This window comes from Rhamphochromis longiceps, linkage group LG3 (genome assembly GCF_057381845.1).
Source record: "Rhamphochromis longiceps isolate RC_006_pf linkage group LG3, R_longiceps_female_GT1.1, whole genome shotgun sequence".
NCBI classification, from domain to species: domain Eukaryota; kingdom Metazoa; phylum Chordata; class Actinopteri; order Cichliformes; family Cichlidae; genus Rhamphochromis; species Rhamphochromis longiceps.
The window spans coordinates 15,083,752-15,105,714 of NC_140559.1; the positions used below are offsets into that span (position 1 = coordinate 15,083,752).

Genomic DNA, 21,963 nt, shown 5'->3' on the forward strand with positions numbered 1-21,963 from the left:
CTGAACCAGGACAGGTTGTCTATCTCACTCTACCACTGTCCTCTCTCTATTTAAAAAGACTTAAGTGTGTGTGTGAGTGTGTGTGTGTGAGATTAGAGCTAGATACATGAGGTTGATGGGCAGGACGCCATGTTTAACATCTGTACTCAGACTTTTGGTTTTTTGAATCAGACAGACATGATATCTGCTCTCTGATTGGTGGGATCAGGCCAACGGGATTAATATGAGAGCAGCAGCAGGGACACAGACAGACAGATGAAGGTGGACGGACGCTGCGGGCGACAGGAACCAGACAAACAGGTACGACATGCACATGCTGTAAAACTAGCTTTTTATCATTAAAGGTGAAGTTTGTGTGTAGAGCACAAATCAGGATTAAACTGACTGTTAAAAGTAGACGAGGATCAACAAAACTGTTTGACAAAGCAGAAAGTGTATCTAGCTGTAAGGGTCAGGTCAGCTACAGTTTGAGGCAGACATGAGTATAAAAATAAGTTCTGTAAGCAGGTATATGCACTACAGCTAATGTGGAGTCTATTACAGATTGATATAATTCCAGCATCTGAAGTGACGCTGTAATCCTGAGGCAGCTGCTGCTGGCATCATCTACACAGCTCTGATAAATGATTGTGTGTTTGCTGATGAAGGAGAAACATGTAGAAATGAAACTGTAGAGGACCAAGAATGGAGCCCTGTGGGACTCCAGACCCTAAACTGAATACAAGAACCACAGCAGCACCATCTGTTGGCTTGTGGTAACCTCATGACAGCGACCTGTCATTTATGGAGTAGCCACAGCCTAGAGCAGAAGACAAAAACATTCTGCTGGTATTAAAACAACAGCCAGGAATAGCAGGGAAAACCGTGAAAGTCTAAACTGCTACATTGGAGCTCAGATGTGTAAATTGTGTTACAGTGAAGCAGGACATCATCCATACAGGTGTAATTTTATTATTTTTCAAACTAGAAAGCTGCTGTACTTATCCTTTGTTACAAATGTGTGACCCATCTGCATCGTTATGTGTCAAGAAGGTACATGCACGATCATTTTAAGTTTGCTGAAAAAGCTTCTGTATGACAGGATGTTCTTGTGCCAGAGTACAGAAATCAGAGACTCAAACGTTTAGCTTTCTGTTCTGGAAGTTTCTGTACCCTGATTGTCACAGTGTCTTGGATAGACCGCATTTGCAGGAAGGCTGGTAAGACTGTGGGATCAGTCACTGTAGCTACACACAGGCAGCATTTTGCAAACTTGTAAATTATACATCTAAAGCCTGGAACAATAAACGAAACAATACCACACAGCTAATGGGTTCCTGGGTTAAATTGCTGACTTAAGGCCTGTTTTATCATTTCAGTGTCAGCCATGTTTGCGGGTCGGGCGTCAGCCGCAGGAGCCGCTGGACCCTCAGCAGCCGTAGCAGGAAAAGCTGGAAAGTTGTCAGTGGAGGAGCTCTATGGTTTCAGCAAGAAGCCCAAAGTAAACAGGGGGATTTCTGGGAAACCAGAGAAAACCGAAGTGAAGAAGGATGTGAAGGAGAAAGATGAGTCGGTGTTGGCATCTCAGATCCTGGAGGCCGCCCGGAGGCTGATGGAGAGGCGACGCCTTGAGATCTACCTGAAGGAGTGTGACATCACCATGGAGCAGAGGGACATGCAATACAGGTGACATAAAAGACAGGTGCAGTAACACGGAGTAACCACCAGAGGGCACAGGCACACTGAAACACATAATTTGAACCACATGGCAGTTTGAACTGGTTTTACTGGGCTACAGTGATGAGCTGGTTTTAATGTGAAGATAGCTGAACTGGTTAACCTGGAGAGCAGCTGTTACTGGTCAGACCGGTGTGTGGTGTCCTCTTCGGCTCACTCTGATTGGCTCCTGGAGCTGCTGAGTCACATTTCTGTTATTAAAGACTTTCTGCTCCAGTCGTTTATCAGCTCGGTGTGTGTGTGTGTGTGTGTGTTCAGAGTGAGCGCTGCATCATCCCTGACTTCAGCTAATGTTATCATATATAAAACTGAAACAGTGTAAATATGTGAGCAGCTGGCAGCAGCACCCGAGCCGATACCTGATCAATATGTCGATGAACAGACCAGTTTGTTCTGCAGACCGAGGTCACGCTACATTACCAAACACAGTCCTGCCTGTGTCTGACAACCTTCTGTAAAATCATTGGGTTTCAGTACAGAGTGATCCTCAGTGAGAGAACAGGTGACAGACGTCCATGTAAACCTCATTAAAAAAACAAAATAAGCTCAGTGTTTCATCAGATTTCCATTGAGACGTCTCCACTGGAGAGTTAGTGCCACTGGCTAAATACTACACCCAACACAGATGTTTACATAATAATAAAACAGTAGAGGCCAGAAATCAAATCACTCAGAACTACACTCTTCTTTAATGGCAGCTCTGAATGGGTTTGATTTTTCCATCAATGTATTTTTATTAATAACTGAAAGTCATCAGACCACTTAGCATTAAGCTGATAGATTTCCAATGAAACCTCTAACAGAAGAAAAAGAAGTCAGTTTTTCCAGTTTTGAATTGTATTTTCTATGGATGCTCACTGTAATAAAAAAGAAAAAATATGTCTAAACGTGTCTTAAACCTGTAATAATCTAAAAAATATATAATATGGGAACAGAGATGTGTTATTTTCGAAAAGATTCAATAAAATTAAAATAATGTTTTACAAAAATAGCGTGAAAAATAATAATGATAATAATAAAAAAAAATAATAATCATTACACCTGACTTAAGCACTTAAATTGGACAGATTTGAAATAGGACTTCTGAATGAAGAATTAGTTAAAATTATTTATCAGCTTTAAAAAATATATTAATGTTCTATTTTCAAAATAAACACTGAGAAAAAACACGGCTTTTCAAAATAAACACTGAGGAAAAAACACGGCTTTTCAAAATAAACACTGAGAAAAACCACGGCTTTTCAAAATAAACACCGAGAAAAAACACGCCTTTTCAAAATAAACACTGAGAAAAACCACGGCTTTTCAAATAAACACTGAAATTTATTTACTAATAATAATAATTATACTAATAATTCTAATTCTGCGTAGGAGTGATGATGGCAGAACAAAAGCTACTTTTCTTACTATTAAAACACAAACAGACGAACAGACAGAATGCAGGCAGAAACCTTCGTTAGTAAACGTTAGCGTGTATGTGACGGGCTGTCTCTGCTGAGAGGAGCCTGCAGACAAAGATGAAGGTTTGATGATGATACTTCCTGATCGCTCGGAGGTTCGTGGAGCCACTTTTCTGTGGTGAAGTGTTTGTGATGGAGCAGGAAGAGATGGAGGCAGCGCCTAAGTGTGCAGCTACTCTTGTAATCCACATTAGTGACACCAAACCTTTGGCCTCGGGCGTCCTGCCGAGTCTGCACTCACATCTAATGCACTGCTGCAGCGCATTTATGAGCGCACACGAGTGTGTCCGATGGAGGAAGAGGAGTGGGGGAGGGTCTTCATCATCTTGTCATGTGCAGGAAACATCCTGAGAAATTAAACCAATGCCAAAAATCAACTTTCATCAGGGATACGAGAAGGGTTCATGTGTCTTCTTCTTCTCTCAGTTTATTTGAGTCCTCCAAGCTTCAGGAGCTTGTCTTGTAGTTCCTCCTGCGGCCACAGGTGGCGCTGTTTTGTTATCAGTGACAGCAAAAACAAGCAGCCATGATGTTTGTAGTTTTTTTTATGGACTTGTAATTTCACTGAAAATCTGAAACGTTTCTTATTTGTCCATGTTTTCTCTTTTGTAGTAGCTTTCCCCCCGTTTTTGCTTCTCTCGGGTTGTCTTGTGCTAGCTTTGTGACCCTTTGAGGGCATGTGTAGTTGGAAAAGTCCCCTCCATGTAACTGTATGTGCCTTTGAGGCATTTAAATCATTTTTGTTTTTTTTTTTTTATCATTTTTAGACTTAATTGGCTTTTTAGGACCCTTTATGAGTTTTTACATTTTTTGCTGTTGTTTTTCCTAGAGGTTGTTTTTGTTGGGGGGTCATGTTGTTGTTGTTGTTTTTCTTCATTTCTTGCATCAATTTGATTCCCTTTTCATGTTTTTCTCCTTCTTGTTTCTGTTTTTGTTGGGTTTTTTTGTCAAATTTGTTCCATTATTGTTTGTTTTTTCTGTCATTTTTTATTTTTTCACAGTTGTCTTTTTGCTTTTTCCTGCTTGCGTCTATCTGCTGTTCAGCAATCGCTCTCCGGGGTTTAATAGCTGATGTATGAGGGGACATTTTTAATTCTTTTTCTTTGCAGGTCGCGATTGCCTCTTGCAGGCATTAATCTGCATGTTTCTCATTAAATGCGATGCAGATGAAGGAGGCTCAGGTGTGCTGGGGCTGTAGGTGAGATCCTTCAGCTGCTTCCAGCTCGCTAACATTAACAGCATGTTTCCCATGATGCTGTCTGACAGTAGCAATTATCACAGTGCTCTCTGCACAGTGACAGCCCTCGCGCTCCCTCTCTCTCTTTCTTTGTTGAATGCTCGCTCGGCCAGTGTGCAGCCAACCAGCTCTGAATAATGACAGGCGGGGGAGGGGCTCCCTCTCTCCCCCTCTCCTGCTCAGCGGCACAGTCCAGAGGACGGACGGACGCCCAGTTTTTCTTCCTGCGTTCATCTCTGCATCGCGTTCCCTCGTCTCTGTTTCTTCTTCTTTGTTGGGACGCTCTTCATCATCTCCTCCTCCTCCTTGTGCTCCCGGGGCTCCTGCTGTGGGACGGTGGTGTCCGACAGACGGACACACTGAAGGAAAGTTGATTGCATCTCTTTGATTGGCTGATTGGCTCAAACGCAGCGGGTGGACTCAAACTTGACATCCCACTCATGAATTCTTTCCATCGTAACCATAGCGACTGGCATCCTTGGCGGCAGCGGCGGTCTCCTCATCATGCTTTGAGACTTTAGAACTCTTTGTATAATCATAAGGTTCGTTACCGCGGCAATCAGGATGCAGGTGTCCATAGCATGTAACATGGGAGGAGGTGGGGGCGGTGGAGGGGCCAGCGAGCACCAGCTGAAGGAGCGGAGGGCGGCGGCAAACACCAGCAGCGCCCCCATCTGCCAGGTAAAGGTCAGGGCCGAGCCTTCGGAGCGGAACACCCTGCTAGGCCACGCCCACATGAAGGAGGCCCTCGGGCGTTATAGCAACATGAAGTACAGGTGAGGCAGTGAGAGTGACACAAAGAGGTGGTCATGTGACCCGACAGGTGCAGAGCGTGACTCAGGTTCATGTTTCATACACGTGTGTGTGTGCGTTTGTGTACCCGGGGTCGTTCTGTCAGGACCAGCAACAACGAGCTAGTACAGCAAACCGATCAGAGATATTGATCCGCCCCCTCCCTGGCATTGATTCTATATTGCTGATTGATGCGTTTGGTAGAGCCGATCAGGTGACATGTATGTAGTCTGAATACTGATTAGTCGGGTTAAATATTAATGGTCTGAAGCCAGATATTGATACGAGTGTGCGTCTCAGGGCGACTCGTCTCTCAGATATTGATGACTCAAAGCGAGGCTCAGAATTGATCCTGATTGAATATTGATGAATTCATCGTGGACTGTGACCTGGACTCAGGCGTTAACATCAGTCACCATAAACATGAAGCACATGCCGTGAGCTGACACCAACCTGGGCACAGACTCACGAGTACCTCGGACGTCTGCTTGACTGACTTTCAGATTATGACTCACATATGAAGATCAGAGCTTGTACCAGACCAAGAATAAAGTGGACGTGGACATAAATCTAACACCAGGACTTCATCACTGACATAAAAGGGTCCCATCTAATGATTTTGTCAGGATTTGCATTTGGACATGAAACTTTGGATGTTTATTTGACATGACTATTGCTGACTATGATTCTCATGTTAGCATTGAAAGCTTGGTCTCAGGTACTAAAACCGATGACTTAGAATCTCCGTGTCTTTCTACCTGTTGATCCTGACTTCACGTACATCAATGACTTGATTTTGACTGAAGCACAAGTGACTCGGACTCTACTGACACTAACCTGGGCCTTAATGTCTCAGACGTGTGCATGAACGTCTATGATTTGGACTCAAACATATAATATCAATCACATTTGACTTGCCAGTTTTCTTAAACGTGATTATTGAGGACCTGGACTGTCACAGCCAGAGCAAGACTGACGAACTCAGACCGGAGCTCACACGTAGGCACAGAAATGGTTTACAAGACTTACAATGAAGCACGTTATTGACATCCGGCTATGAAGGAGTATTGATGACAGTGTTGCTTGGTTTCATGTCTTGGGCTAAGACTACATTTTAAAACCAGTGGCTTGGATCTGGTATGAATCCTGTTGTCTCAAGATGAAAAATGACTTTATTTGAGAAACAAGCTTGAATTATGCGTCTGCGGGAAATCAACGACAAAACTCAGGGCATAACTGGAAACTCCTTTTAGCCCCATATTCTTCCACGTCACCTGACGTGAGCCTCCCGAGAATGCGGCTAAACGCAGACTCGATGCAATGACTGGATGATTTGTGAGGTTAGAGCACTGGGTTAAAAGAGGTTTCCACTTACATCACAAGTTACAGTATAGATTTCCTGCAGAAGTCTAAATCACGCTTTGGTTGTGGACTTGGACTACATGCATGATTCACTTGACTGTAATTGATTTTAGACTTGACCCAGACTTGGAAATAATGCCTTTGAACTGCATGATAAACTCTTACTGTGTGCTGACTTGTTTGAAGACGGTGGAACGAACTTGGACTCTAATATGTATATATATCAATTATTATCTATTTAACCTGACTTGTACTTTAATGTAATCTATCTGATGTGCACATTGTAAACAGCTTCTGTCCAGTAATTTGGTCTCAGACTGCGTTTTTTAAACTGCTGACTTTAATCAGGACTTGGGTTGTAAATATTGTTGCTTGGATGTGTCCTTAACTTTAGGCTTTACTCCTGTAAAATAACTCAATGAAATACTTGAAGTGCAGTTTTTAAAAACTGCTGGATTGACCTTGAATTTTAATGTGAATTTGGATGTTTTCAGCTCAGACGTGTTCCTAGACTTAACTTTAACTTGGACACTAACATGAATATGTTTTCAGCTTGGACTCATATTTGAGTCATCATTGATGATTTCAGACTCGACTTTGAATTCGATTGTTGAAACCTCAATGAGCTGGTGTAAGACTTGGTAACTTGCATGTGAATCTTGTTTTCTTGCCTCAGACTTAGAGGTAAATGTCATGGATTTATACTTATTCCACTTCGATGTGAGCCTTTGTTTGATCTCGAACACAAGCGCCTCGGTCTTGGATGTGAATGAGTGTTGCAGACTTGAATTACTCGAGTCAGTTTACGTGTCAGACTTTAATTGAGTCTCTTTCTGTTCGATCACTGAAGCGTGTCGCTGGTTTTCAGACTGGAGGTCATTTCATCAGAGCCAGACTTGAACAGAGGGGAGGTGGAGGTGTTTCTAAAGCGGCCGGCTGATGTTTGGATGTTTGTGTCTGGCTGTGTTTGATGTGTGAAAACTGTAAACGTCAGTAAAAACACAGCTGATTGGTCAGCTGCTGCTGCTGTTGGGGGTATTTTTAGCAGCGCCGTCTGAAGCTGCTGTTTGTGGTATTTTTTATCCTGACATGAAACATGCGCTCCCTCCCTCATGTATGTTCTGTAGCATCTGCACAGCGTTAATCAGCCTCAGCTCTGTGACCTCTGACCTCACACTCATGTTGATGAATGTACAGCGAGTTTGCTTAAATTAAAGGCACTGCTGTAATCACACTGTCCGATAAGTTGATTGGTTTCGACATAAAGCTTTAAATCATGCTGACTGATGACCACAGCTCCCATCATGCACTGCTGCTGACTCCAACAGTGACTTTAAATCTTCCTGCTATTGCTCCCTAAATGCAGCGGCAGCAGTCCTCATTAGCCTGGCTGCAGACCTCAGTCTGCTTTATTGCCACTGAGCACATTAACAAGGTGATGACCAATGAAATCACGTGGAGGCTGTTGATGCTGCGTGTGGTTTATATGTCAGGCTGATACAGTGGTCATCACTGTATCAGCCTGACAAGAGCAACAAATCAATTAGACGCTAACGCGATCAAATCATCGATAAAGCTACAACGCTGACCGTCTGCATACAAAGCTAATGTTGGTATTTAATGCAAGTGAAAGATCTCAAAATCCCTTTTGGGGTTGGATTCAGCATAAAGCTGCCTAATCAAACATGCGGAGCTACCTGCTGCCGTACCTGCTGTTCCCGACTGTTCCCAACTGTTCCTGACTGTTCCCGACTGTTCCCGACTGTTCCTGACTGTTCCTGACTGTTCCTAGCTGAAACTAGCATCTTTCTCTGTCCAGGACAATGATGCAGTCCATTTACCCCTTTAATGATCATACAGACTGAGTGGACTTAAATACATCAGAGCACGGATGTTTGAACTTGGGAATGATGTCAAACCCGAGTTAGGGTGTTCCAGATAAAGCGAGGAAACACATGACTTTTTAGGTATCACCAGCAATACATGATAACACTCATTTGTTTTGCACTTAAAAAAACATCAGTGCAGAACATTCATAGAGTCCGATCAGTGCACTGCTTACTTACTGAGTCACAGGTATGTAACGGTAGAAGTACACCTTAAAGTTTTGGTACTGTTGACCTTTAGTGCCGCCATCTTGAATTGTTAACTTGGAGCTGTTCTGGCTTAGTTGGAAATGTGAGTTGATGGGACTTTCCAGACTCCATTTCTGACTGGGAGCTCAACTTATTCTAGCCCAAAGTGGTTATGAGGAGTTACAGTAAAGTGAAGCGCACACAGTAAACTGCAGGCAGAGCTGATTCTTCTGCCTGTACTCAGACGACAGTACCTTCAGAAGGCTTCATGCTCTACATCAGCGGTCCCCAACCCCCGGGCCTCGGTCCGGTACCGGTCCGTGAGTCGTTTGGTACCGGGCCACGAGAGTTGAGGCTCAGGTGTGAAATGTATAGTTTTCAGGTTTTTTATCCATTTTTAGCGTTATTTTGTTATCGTTTTTATCGTTTACTCTGTTTTCCTTGGTCTTTTCACGTGTGTTATGAATAAATTTTCTTTTTTTCGGTACCGGTACTATTTTGTTGTATTTATCCGCGACACCTTAAAGGCCGGTCCGTGAAAATATTGTCGGGCATTAAACTCATCCATGGCGCAAAAAAGGTTGGAGACCGCTGCTCTAGATCAAATATACCCGTAAAGCTTGTCTTCTCTTCTTTCTGAAACCATTTAAATCTCTATGGCACAAATGCTAACTGAGTTACGGTCATTTAAAGAGTGCTTGTAAAATGGGCTGATTTAAAAAAAAAAAGAAAGAATACTGAGGAGTCTCCATGAACTTATTTTGAACATTAATAAGCAATCACCAGCCATCTCACGTTTCCAGCCAGCAGGCCCATGAGGTCGCTGCTGTGGTGCTCCTCAGAGACTCACCCTGTGGCCATCCCAGCTCCGCTATCTTACCGGTGATGATAGAAGTCTTTGTTCCTGCTAAGGTGGATTTCTGGTTCAAGTGTCTCTGTGCTGAGCTCTTTGAGGCTGCAGAGCAGAACAAGAACTGCTGCAACAAACTGAAGACCAAGAAAGTGGAATTTGAGTCCACAGGATGTGAAACTCAATGAAAAACAACAGCAGCAGCAATAAGAACAAATTGATTGTTAAACCATTAAAAATAAGCACTAAACTTGATCGAAACATCAGTCAAACTGGAACCATGAACACTGATCAGTGCAGTGAAGTATAAAAGAAATTAAACCTTTTTAAGTTCTAAATGTTTACGTATCAGGACATAAATTAAACACTCTGACCTAAACACAGCCTCAGATGAACACATGACATATTACACCGTGTCATCATTTATTTAGCAAAAACTGAATCATGACTGTGTAATATGAATCTGGAGACACAAACTACAATGATGCGGATGTGTGTGGAAAACAGATCCATGTAGTTCTATAAAACAGCATTTACAGTCTGCGAACGATGTTCTAATTGTGCCTTTAAATGATGCATAAATAAATGAATTTATTTGTTAATGTAACAGGAGGGTTAGTCTGACTTCCTGCTGGTGTAATGATCCATCAGTGGACCTGCTGATTTGGTTGTTTTGCAGGAATCTTGGGAAATCTGGGCTGAGGGTGTCCTGCTTAGGACTGGGTGAGAGCTGCAGCAGACACACACTGTAAGCACATTTCCATATATCCAGCACACACAGTCAGTGTTACTTTTTTCTGTCTTCACAGGAACATGGGTGACATTTGGTTCTCAGATCTCTGACGAGGTACGAAGTGTTGGTGTGTTTGTTTACCTACACAAATGTGGACCTGGCTACTGCCACTCACCAACGGAGGACCTGCAAACCAAAAGGGTTCAGTTAAAATCAAGCTACAGGATGTCTAGTGAATTTATTTGAAGTCAGTATATACTTTTAACGTGGCTCTTCTAGGTTTGACCCTTTTGCTGCCATTTAAAGTTCAGCTGTACTCTTCATTTATCTATTATTGTCAGAGGTGTATTATATGCAACAATTAATTTATTCAATGATGAAGCGTCTGTGATTATTTTGGGAATATTTGAGTCACGTCAGCATGTTTAAATGTTAAAAATAATATAGTTAAAGCAGCTGTACTTTTATAAGAACGTCTTTAACAACTGCTTCACATCCTTTCATGTCCATTTTTGGCTCCACTGAAGGCGACCGAGGCTCCGGAGACAGGAAATCAAAGTTCCTGCTTGGAAAGTTTTGAAGGAAAAATCAAAAAGCTGTTTGTCAGGTTTCATTTTAGTTTGAAATTACATTAAAAAATAGATTTAAGTTATATTTCCAAAGAAACGAGGTCCTCACTTGGTCAGTGCAGACAGACGGTCCACTGTTAGTAATGTAGGGGTGTGTGTGTGTGTGTGTGCTAAATGCATGAACACATATTACATAACCACTTCTGCAGATCTGTGCTTGTATTAATGTGTGTGTGTGTAGATGGCAGAGAGCGTGATGACGGTGGCGTACGACAGCGGAGTGAATTTGTTCGACACAGCGGAGGTTTACGCCTCGGGGAGGTACAGTACCGACTGTCTGTCTGCTCATCTGATCTCAGCTGGTTCCCGTCCACCTCGCTGCACCGCAGCCTTAATTAGTCCATAAGAAAGGATGTATAGACCGCTGCAGGGCGGCTGCATGGACACAGTGGAGGTCGCCGGGGGGCGTCGCAGAGTGCACGTTAAAAAACAAAAACCCCCTCTGCCTCTGCTCTCAGAGACATGAAACATACATGTAAACTCTGAACAGCATCCCGGCCTCAGATTCTATTTAGAATAAACCCTCCAAGTTCTTCTCTCATCAGAGTTTCTTTGATGGAGTGATTCAGCTCATACACAAAAGATGAATTATCATAAGGTTAAATATCTTACATTTATAAGATTGTCTGAAATCTGGATGTAAATCTTTGATTGTGTGAGTTTGTGTTTCAGGGCGGAGACGACTCTGGGAAACATCCTGAAGAAGAAAGGATGGAGGTAAACCAGCTGGTCACTGTTAGCCTGTGAGAAACCAAGAAAAATCATTAAATGAAATGAAATCATTTCATTTATATCAACAATGTTTGGGATTGAGAGATTCTGGCTTTAAAACTGGTGAATTAATATTTTACCTAAAGAACTAAATCTGTGTTTATATGCTGGCGTTATCCTTTATTTTCTGTTTAGTCCTGTTTTTACATTTTTTTAGTGTCTCTTAAATATTTTACTTTGATTTGATTTATTTTATTGTGTATTCACTTCATCATTTTTCTGGGATATAAATTTTGTATTTAAATTTATTACAATTTGTTAGATTTTTTAGATTTTTTTAGGTTTGGAAATAACGTGTAATGAATGGAAATGATGTTATTTCGCATTTTATCTCATTATTTAAACATTTATTTATTTCTTCATTATTTTAAAAAATACAATTAACATAATTTTTTACAATAAGAATTATTTAAAAAGTTAATTTAATAATATTTACTTTGAATTGTAATTGTATCAACATATTCTTGGGATATTTTTTGTTTCTTTGATTTCTTACATTTTTAAAAATAACTGTATTGATTTAAAAGAAGATATTAAGTCTATACTAATTTCAGGGATCTTTTGATCCATTTTTTTAGCTTATGCTTAATTTTAATCTTTATCCTATTTAAAATTTTGAATTTGTAGTGAGTGATTTTTCTAACACTAAATCTTTAACAGCAAAAATGAGAGAACTGACTATATTATGATGTCATATTGTATATGAACATGTTTTTAAAGTAAACTGAGAGCAGTTTAGTGCTGGAACATAAATAAGTGAAACATATGATATTTTATAACGTTGGGTTAATGATTTAAACATTGTGTCTGACAGTGAAGCACAGAGCAGCTGCTACAGCAACCTTATTACATGTTAGCATAAAAACCAGTGTCCAGCTAATGTAAACACAAAAGTTCAGCATGACTCACATTAACACACACACACACACACACACACACGCACACACACACACACACACACACACACACACGCACACACACGCACGCACACGCACACGCACACGCACACGCACACGCACACGCACACACACACACACGCACACACACACACACACACACACACACACACACGCACACACACACACACACACACACACACACACACACACTGCTGTGTTTGCGAGGTGCTGCTGGACCAAACTCCCAGAATAATAACGTGTGTTTTGTCTTGAAGACGTGTTGATGTGTGACTCAGCAGATTTTCCCTCCATCCGTCTCCTCCACCTCATTTTAATCTCCATCGTTTCCTCCCCTCCCTCCAACCGCGCTCCATCTCTCACACTGACTGATGGCGGTGCAACAGCAATACCACTGAAATAACTTGTGTGTGTGTGTGTGTCTCCACCAGGAGGTCCAGTTATGTGGTGACCACTAAGCTCTACTGGGGCGGACAGTGAGTGATGCTTTCATATTACTATAATCACGAGTGCCTGCACTGTTCTCAGATCAGCTCTGACTGCAGATACATCAGACTGAAGCTGTGTGAATGTGTGTGTCACAGGTGCTTCTGCACCATAGGTCAGTGAGATATAATGACTAGCAGAAAGACTCGGGCGGAAACACTGAAAACTGGAACAGCTGAAGCCACAACGACTCAGGAAACAAAGATTTTTCTTACTGTTCATGACCACTGACAACAGACTGTATATGAAAGATGGGCTTCATGCTATATGATTGGTTTAGGTCAAGGCGGGCGCGGGATTATATCAGGAATCAGCTCTGAACTCTTTTCTCTAGGGGTGGAGGACAGACTGATGGATGAGGTCTGTCAGGAGTCTCTGTGGGCAACACTGAGACCTGTGGTGAGAGTAGGGAGCAGGTGGAGGAGAGCCTGGAGAGGTGGAGGTATTCACACAAGGAATACGTGTGTGTGAATGAGAGGGAGACGGGTGGAGGAAGGTGCAGGAACAGGGGGAGTGAAGGTGGGGGAGTCTACCAGGGGTCAGGGCAAGAAGAAGGTGAAGAAGAGAGACACAACAGGGTGGAGTAGGCGGAGACAAGTGTCGGAGCTCCTCTCCATCCACTGGAGTGTGACAGAAGGAAGCAGCAAGAGTGAAAGAATTAACGATTTAAAGATGGAGGTGAGACCTGCTGCAGCCGAGGGGAGCTTTGTGGAGGACATGCAGACGGTCGGTGTAACAGAGGACACTGAGGTCGGAGGAGGTGTAGGCAGGCGGGCTGGTGTAGCTCCCCCTAAAGGAGCAGCTGAAGAGAGAAGAAGAGATTAGTGACAGTAACAGTGTCCTCTCTGCACTGTGCACAGAACCTGTCGACTACATGAGATTACTCAGTGTTAAAGTCACGTGACTGTGGCGTGTTTAACGTTTCAGTTCTTCTGTGAGGTCATCACCGTGACATCACCGTGACGTCACTGTTCGTTTGTTTACAGGGCAGAGACGGAGCGAGGGTTGTCGCGGAAACACATCATTGAAGGTAAACCCCCTTCAAACACATTGTAAATACCCTCCACACCGTTTGCACACTTCTCCTACATTACCCAGCATCCTCTGCACATAGTTCATACACAGCTCTGAATGGTGTGGAGGAGCAACAAACACAGCACGCTGAAAAACTCGAGTACATTTACTCGGATACTCTGCAGCTCAGAGTCGCATGTGAGGAGGCGGAGCGGTGAAAAGTCAGAGACTAATTACTGTCAGCGGTCAGTCAGTGTCCTCTGTCAGCTGCTGGAGGTCGTCGAGGCTTTAAGAGGCTCAGTCACACCGAGACAGGATTAGGAGTTACACACATTCACACACACACATTCACACACACACACACTGAGCAGCATCAATCATCCGTCCCACTGAAAGCTGCTAACAGCTCAGTTCACTTAAATCACTTTCTGAAATGCTAAGTGCTAAATTTACCCCTGAGAGCGTGGCAGGAAGTCGCCGTGATGCTGACAAACCCTCATCTTTGATGAACGTCTCTGCAGCAGCTGCTCACAGACACTCGCGGCCTCGTGGAAACCTCCAGTTATTTATTCATCTGCTGGAGCAGCAGGACAGTAAACGCACCGCTCGTGCCGCTGATGTAAAGCCTGGTCCAGGCGTCAGACTAATCTAGCAGCAGCTCTGCTTTTATGATTCGTCCTGTAAAAGCAGGAAGTCCTAACGTTCTCTGGAGGTTTTCTAAAGGACACAAACATGCTCAACCTTCACACAACAGTTGGTACATTTGTGGGCGGAGCTACAGTGGCTGCAGAAAGGAGGTGGAGCTTTCTCCAGGGGCCCATCTGTTAAAATGTTACACCTGTAAAACAGCTGGTATACACGACAGAAGTGAAAGAAGTATTCGGAGGCTTCGTGTCTTCATGGTTTAAACATTCACCTCACAATCAGAGGATTGCAGGTTTGATCCCGGTCACACGTGTGCACGACTGTCTGTAAGGGAGCAGCTGAACACAGCAGCTTCATCCTGTTTGAGCAGAATGTGCAGCTCGTCTGTTTTCTGCAGCACTTTGAGGATTTGTGAGCGCACAAACATTCTGAGTGTTACAGAACGCTGCTTAGCTGGCACGTTGGTGATGATGTAACACCACAGCTGATTGATAGGGTCAGACCACAAAGACAAACTGCTGGACCTTCACAGGGTCCGGTTCTTTATGTTGGACTACACTGGCTGTGTTTGAATCGCTCCTCACAGATGTGCCAGCAGCAGAATCTTCCTGTGCTGATCTTTTAAGTCTGGATAAAGTAGCAGTAATCCAGGACGTCGAGCCTTCGCCGCGCTGCTGCTGAGCGTCATTCAAACCCCCCGAGTCCTCCGAGCGTCCTCCACGAGGTCGTCTGAGATAATTCCTGCCGTCAGCTCACACCAAAAACAGTCATCAAAACAACAGCAGAAACAACAGAAAGAGCAGACGCAGGTTTCCGTGGAGCTGTCAGAGATGCACACGCTCACAGCGTCCCTGCTGACGGTGCAGGTGGAGGAGGCGCCCACCACGTTTCCCACGCACCTCCAGCTTTTCCACCAGCAGAGCATCTGATCACTTTCATGTGCAGCGCTGATCAGAAACACAAAATTCAGCGTCTGCAGGAGAGAAAATGATTCAGTGTGAGCCATACGGAGGCCCGCGAGGGCCAAACGCACAGATGCTGCAGGGCTGAGTGACAGCTGCACTTTGTGTCCTTCAGGCTGGAAATAAAACTGATTTCATTATTTGATTGAATCATGGCGGCATGCTGAGAATGGCCATCTGCGTGTGTGTTGCAGGTCTGCGTGGCTCGCTCTCCAGGTTACAGCTGGACTATGTGGACATCGTTTTCGCCAACAGAACGGACGTGAACGCGCCGATGGAGGGTCAGCGTGCACAAGCACACGTGCACAAGCACACGTGCACAAACACGTGAACAAAGTAGCTCCACATGGAGACAAAATACAACAGTATTTAAAGTTTTCAGTAACTGAAAGCTACAGCTCATCACGTTTAGTGAATGAAACTTTCTCTGCAGCAGACAAATGTAAAAGTTTGAAATAGAACTTTATCTACTGCGTTCTGTCTAACCACGATGAAAACATCATTTTTCCTGTTCTGGATGAAGCAGAGCAGAGAGCCTCAGTCTGTGTGCAGCTGGGACTCACTGGTTTCTCTTTTTGCAGAGATCGTTCGAGCCATGACCTTCGTCATCGAGCAGGGCATGGCCATGTACTGGGGGACGTCGCGCTGGAACGTGGTGGAGATCATGGTAACACAACTCACAGCTGTGGGACCTGCACAGCTTTACTCTGAGCTTTGACATTTATGTTCCTGATACTGTATATTAAAATAAATAAATATAGACAGAGATGAGCTTCTATCTAAGGACAGATTCATTAACGAAACACCCGAGTGTGTCTCACCTGTGTGTCCACCAGGAGGCGTACTCCATTGCGCGGCAGTTTAACCTGATCCCTCCGGTGTGCGAGCAGGCCGAGTATCACTACTTCCAGAGAGACAAAGTGGAGCTGCACCTGCCCGAACTCTACCACAAGATCGGTACACACACACACACACACACACACACACACACACACACACACACACACACACACACACACACACACACACACACACACGGTTTCTCAGTTATCTCATCAGTGTCTGAGGTTTCTTATAGAAAGCCGAACACAGAACTGTGATGATCGCACAGTTACAGGACATGTCTGCTCGGCCTTATGAACCACGTCCTGCATCATCAATGTAAACAAGGAGCAGTCTGAGCTGCAGCAGACTGGAGGAGCTGGACTCAAACCATCAACCCTTTGAGTAGCAGACAGCTGCAGTGTGCAGGTCTGAAACACGAGTCAGTGCTGGAGTGCATTAAATATGCATTCCTCTTTATGACCAGCAGGGGGCTCTGTAAACTTGTCCCTGATGTGTTTCTGGTCAAGTTCCAGGCCTTACTAAATAAAAAAAATCATGTTCAGTTTGGAAATTTGGTCTCATTAGAATCAGGAAGGAGGGTTTCGGAGCTCATGAGCTGACAAGTGAATGATGACGGTGGTTTTACTGCCAATTTCAAAACATCACCCTGGTGAAAGCTGTCAGCTCGAGGCTCGTCTGGCTGCTTTTACCTCGTCCAGCTTCCACTAACTTCCAGCTGTGGTTACATTTATGTGACAGGACGTTTCTCAGAGGGGCCAGAACCACCCCTGGCCACCTCTTTAGCTGTGGTCCTGGTCACACACTGACCATGAACCTGCTTTAATCTCATCTCTTTGATCTCATCGGCCAGGTAGAAGGCTGACCTGCGTTAAACACTGTAGTGGGAGCTGTGGGAGCTGTGGGTTGTGTGGGAATGTTTACTGTTGCTCACAGGTCACTTTGACAGAGTACAGCTGTGCGATCAGCAGTTGTGTGTCTGTTGTTCTGTCAGTGGCTGTCAGTGATGAGCTCTCAGGCTGGTGCGATGATGAAATGTTGCTCTGTGTCTTTAACTGGACGCTGAGACCCAGCCGAGGTCTGTGGGGACAGCAGCTGTTCAGGTCCGCCTCTAAATTTAGACCCGTTTAACAAAAGTGCTCCAACATGAGGTCTGTGTGTCTGTCAGGTGTCGGAGCCATGACCTGGTCCCCGTTAGCTTGCGGCCTGCTGACGGGCAAATACAACGAGGGCGTCCCTGAGAGCTCCAGAGCCGCCATGAAGGTACAAGCAGCACAAACACCATCAATCTGAGCTCGGAGCAGCACAATGAGGCCATCTGTTACCCTGCTGATCAATACGTGTGTGTGTGTGTGTGTGTGTGTGTGTGTGTGTGTGTGTGCAGGGCTATGCTTGGCTGAAGGAGCGCCTCTGCAGCGATGAGGGGAAGAAGCAGCTCAGCAAAATCAAAGAGCTCCACCTGCTGGCTGACAGGCTGAACTGCACGGCTGCTCAGCTGGCCATTGGTAATCTTACAGCACCACAAGTGTGTGTGTGTGTGTGTGTGTGTGTGTGTGTGTGTGTGTGTGTGTGTGTGTGTGTGTGTGTGTGTGTGTGTGTGTGTGTGTGATATTAACTGATGTCTCTGTGTGTTTGCCAGCCTGGTGTCTCCGCAGTGAAGGCGTCAGCTCGGTGCTGCTCGGCGTCTCCAACACAGAACAGCTGCTGGAGAACCTCGGCTCTGTCAGGGTAACAACATGGCACTGAACCTTCACCTTTGACCTTTAACCCCGAGTACACATTACAGCTTCTGGGACGTTTCTGAGATCTTCAAGATCTGCAAACAGCGAGGGAACATCTGAGGGAACTAATGCAGATTTAGCCTCAGTCTGGAATAAACAAATATATATTTGTTTATTATGACGAGATGGCTGACTGAAGTTTACGGTTTCTGAATAAACGCAGAATAATAAACAACAGCTAAAACTACAGCAAAGACAGAAATATGACAGGAAGTTCACATTTTAAATAAAAAATCAGCTGTTAAAGACAAAAAATGCGACAATAACAGGAAACAACCAGTCAGAGGTCCAGTCTGAGGCCTGTGATTGGTAGCCACTAACCACTTCCTGTTCTGTCCCTCAGGTGCTGTCTCAGCTGACGCCGCCCCTCATCGCCGAGATGGACGCGTTGCTGGGCAACAAGCCAAGAAATGTGAAGAAGGAGGCGAGAAGATGAAGATGAGGAAGAGTTCAGACTGTAGATAATCAGAAATATTTATTCTTGTATTAATCTTCACATCTTCATTAATACAGTAAAATATTCAGATGGATAAACTGTGACACGAAAACAGTTAAAAACAGAGAAAAATAACGAGAAGGTTTGAAGCTGGTATCAAAGGAAACTTTTATGGTAAAACCATTAAAATGTAAATATGTTTGTTTCCTAGTTAATCATGTAGGGATTTATGGAAGTTCCTTAATTAAACAATGTTTGTGAGGAGCTGCAGAAATAAAAATCTAGATTTTATGAAACTGTGAAACACATAAATATGTATAACAATAAAACGTGTATCCGTACAAACAGAAGCACAAACTTTTTTCTAGTTAGGAAATAATAACTTGGTTTTATTTTGTAAACAATCACAAATATCACATGAACGTAGAGTTTTATTTTTATATATTACTATAATTTTTATCATCACATATTAAGCCCCGCTGTGATCTACATCCTTATGTTTTATGATATTAGGACATTTATGAAATAAAGGCACAAGTAAACTAAATTTAAAATTAGTGTAAAAAACACAATCATGCTTCAAACTTCTCACTCCAGGTAAATATATATAATAAAAGTATTTTTATTTAATCCAGAGTTTTTCTTTTAGGCTTTGGCATTCACAGGCTTCCGTATATCAATAAGCGCTATTTGTATTTCAAAATAAAAGCCTGCTCCTGAGTACTCTGTACTGAAAATATATTTATGAGTATATTTATTGTGAAATGGGAAATGTGTATTTTATGAATGTAGCTGCTGCTCCCTCCTGTGTGTGTTTAGATAGAGAAGTAATTTAACTCAGTGGTGCTCAACCTGAGGAGACGGGACCTCTCAGGAGTCAGGACCTCCTCACATCTGGAACATCTTGAAGGAAACGAGTGTACTTTCCATCTCAATTAAAGTGAACACAGTAAGATTAATGTGACTCAGTGGAGGTTACAACATGAACAAAACACCAACATGTGAACTTTAACCAGGTAGCTGACAGGTCTTTGGTCTCCTGATGGGTGGATGTGAAGCTGTGTGATTCAGGCTGTAAAAATCAGAAACACCACCTGTGCACCGGCTTCAGTGTGGCTGATGTTTGACTGGAAGTCCCTTTATGTTCCTCAGTGTGCTGTGAAGCTGCTGGAACTTGGTTTTCATTCATGTGGCGTCTATAAAGATGGAGGTAAATCTGCTGAATCTGGAGGGTGGAGACTGTTTCCTGTGTCATTGAAGGTTCTCCGTCTGATGCTGGGAGTAGAGCTCATGTTGCAGATCCACCAGTGTGTGCTGGCAGGAGGACAGATCAGCTCCATCAGCTGACACAACAAATTCAAGTCAGTTTGAAGCAGACATTGATGTTTGCTGTCAGTCTGAGGTCAGCACAGAGAGGTCAGAGGTCAGACGTGGGTTCTAGACAGATCTGAGCATATCAGCTGGGGTAAAAATGATCCAGAGGTGCACGAGAAGAAGATCAAGAACATTTAACCAGGTGTTTATTCCTATGAATCAGACCTGCTTCACATGGGCTCTGTGTGACTTACGTATTTATGTAAACCTGCTGATCAGGCTCAGAGTCAAAGTCAGTAACAGAGACAAACTGCTGGAAATATGTAAAAATAAAATCAATAGTAAAGCTCATCGTTGGTGTTTATTACCCACAGTTTATAATCAGAGTTGGTCTTTTAAACACTGAAATAATCAGTATTAATTTTCACTGCATAATTCAAACATTCATAATCAAACCAGTCGAGTTTCCTGATGTTTCCACTCTGCTGGAGCTTTTTGACCCAAGCTCAGTTTATTATTTCAGTTTCATTCTGATCAGAAAAATCCAAATTATGCTGTTCTTTAATGAGAATAAAAAAAAATAATAAAAATGACCCTTTGAAATAAATACTGTGAGTACCTACACAACATTTATGTTAAAAATATGAAATAATGTGTAAAATAAACGCTGTGATTCATTATTGAAGCGTTTTTCTTTGTTAGATCATCACCTGTTTACGCTCACAACAAAGAAACATTATTATCCTTTCAATTTGACTCCACTGATCACCTGACTGAAACTGTGTGACCGTTACCATGACGACCAGCTGGATCACAAAGTTTCCTCCATCTTCCTGTTTAACCCCTCCTACCGCTCTGTGTGTAAGAATACCAATAAAGTTATTTAAATCTGGATGAGTGTCTGCCTCTGACCACCAGGTGGAGCTAAAGTCACACAGGAGCTGCAAACAAAGAGAGAGTGAGACTGTAGGTGATAGTGATGGGATTTCCGGCTCTTTTTAGAGATCCGGCTCTTTCGGCTCCGAACCGGCTCTTCAGGTTGTTTTGTTGCTTTAATTAATTTATTATTAACAATAATATAAAATTATGCACAAAAGGAATTACTAACGTAAAAAAGTGGTTTTATTTATATATGTTTATATATAAATATATGCGGTGACCCCTAGAGACAAAACACGTACAAACTCCAAAACACATTTCTAGCATGAACTGAACTTCCAAAGCAGAGCTACTAGATCACTTAAATTACACAATTGAAAGCATGTGTGTATTGTTTGTGTATTTATACACAGGCACTCATATATATTCAAATAATTTAAAAAAAAGTTCATTTACCTGTTATTACCACACACCAAATCCGGTCGTTGGTACTTGCTGGCTTGTGTAGCCACTAGGTAACAGAAGCTCAACACTGTGCCCAGCATCCTGGAGCACTTCTGTTGTCTTTTGTACGTGTTTTGAGTTTGTACGTGCTTCAGAGTTCGTACGTGATTTGAAGTTTGTATGTGCTTTGTCTGTAGGGGCCACTGTAAATATACTTTTATTTATTCACTCCACATAAAATGTAATAAATAAATCATTTAATACAAAAATCAACTATTCACATTTCAAGTTTTAACTATTTAAATTTTCAGCTTTTTCCTTTTACAAATTTAAAGTGAAAACAACACAAAACACTGCAAACCACAACACAATTAAATATAAATTATAATATGAAAACAAAAAGAACATGTATATTCTCTGTCATATGGACCTGCATGAATAAACTTTCTCAATCCTTTATCATCTGCAACCGAAAATAATTGTGGATGATTACTATACCTTTCTAATGTGACGTTGTTGTCCCTGCTCTCTCTCTCTCCCCCCCGCTCTGTTCCTGTGCTACTGAGTGTAACTACCGCCCCTCCCCCCTCTGCCCAGCGTAAAGCACAAGGCTCGTG

The 21,963-nt window shown here is 43.0% G+C and overlaps 1 protein-coding gene across 2 annotated transcripts; it reads left to right on the forward strand.

Annotated features, from left to right (window-relative positions):
- The first annotated feature begins 1,366 nt into the window (after positions 1-1,366).
- Positions 1,367-20,139, forward strand: LOC146673077 (voltage-gated potassium channel subunit beta-3-like). Of its 2 annotated transcripts, none has more exons than XM_085401536.1 (14): positions 1,367-1,665; positions 10,172-10,215; positions 10,302-10,339; positions 11,036-11,115; positions 11,527-11,571; positions 12,974-13,018; positions 14,015-14,058; positions 15,844-15,930; positions 16,231-16,316; positions 16,486-16,606; positions 17,661-17,755; positions 17,877-17,997; positions 18,132-18,220; positions 18,617-20,139. In XM_085401536.1, the coding sequence occupies exons 1-14, from the start codon at positions 1,367-1,369 to the stop codon at positions 18,707-18,709; spliced, it is 1,287 nt and encodes a 428-aa protein (XP_085257662.1). In that variant the 3' UTR covers positions 18,710-20,139. The 2 variants fall into 2 exon arrangements, with proteins under 2 accessions (XP_085257662.1, XP_085257663.1); XM_085401537.1 differs by lacking the exon at positions 1,367-1,665 and adding an exon at positions 4,572-5,189.
- Positions 20,140-21,963: the final 1,824 nt, after the last annotated feature.

Bases quoted from the DNA above. Each gene is read 5' to 3' on its own strand.
- LOC146673077 (XM_085401536.1), top strand. From the start codon at position 1,367: ATGTTTGCGGGTCGGGCGTCAGCCGCAGGAGCCGCTGGACCCTCAGCA. The intron at 10,216-10,301 runs GTGAGAGCTGCA...CTGTCTTCACAG, and splicing joins GGTGTCCTGCTTAGGACTGG to GAACATGGGTGACATTTGGT. The intron at 18,221-18,616 runs GTAACAACATGG...TCTGTCCCTCAG, and splicing joins AGAACCTCGGCTCTGTCAGG to GTGCTGTCTCAGCTGACGCC.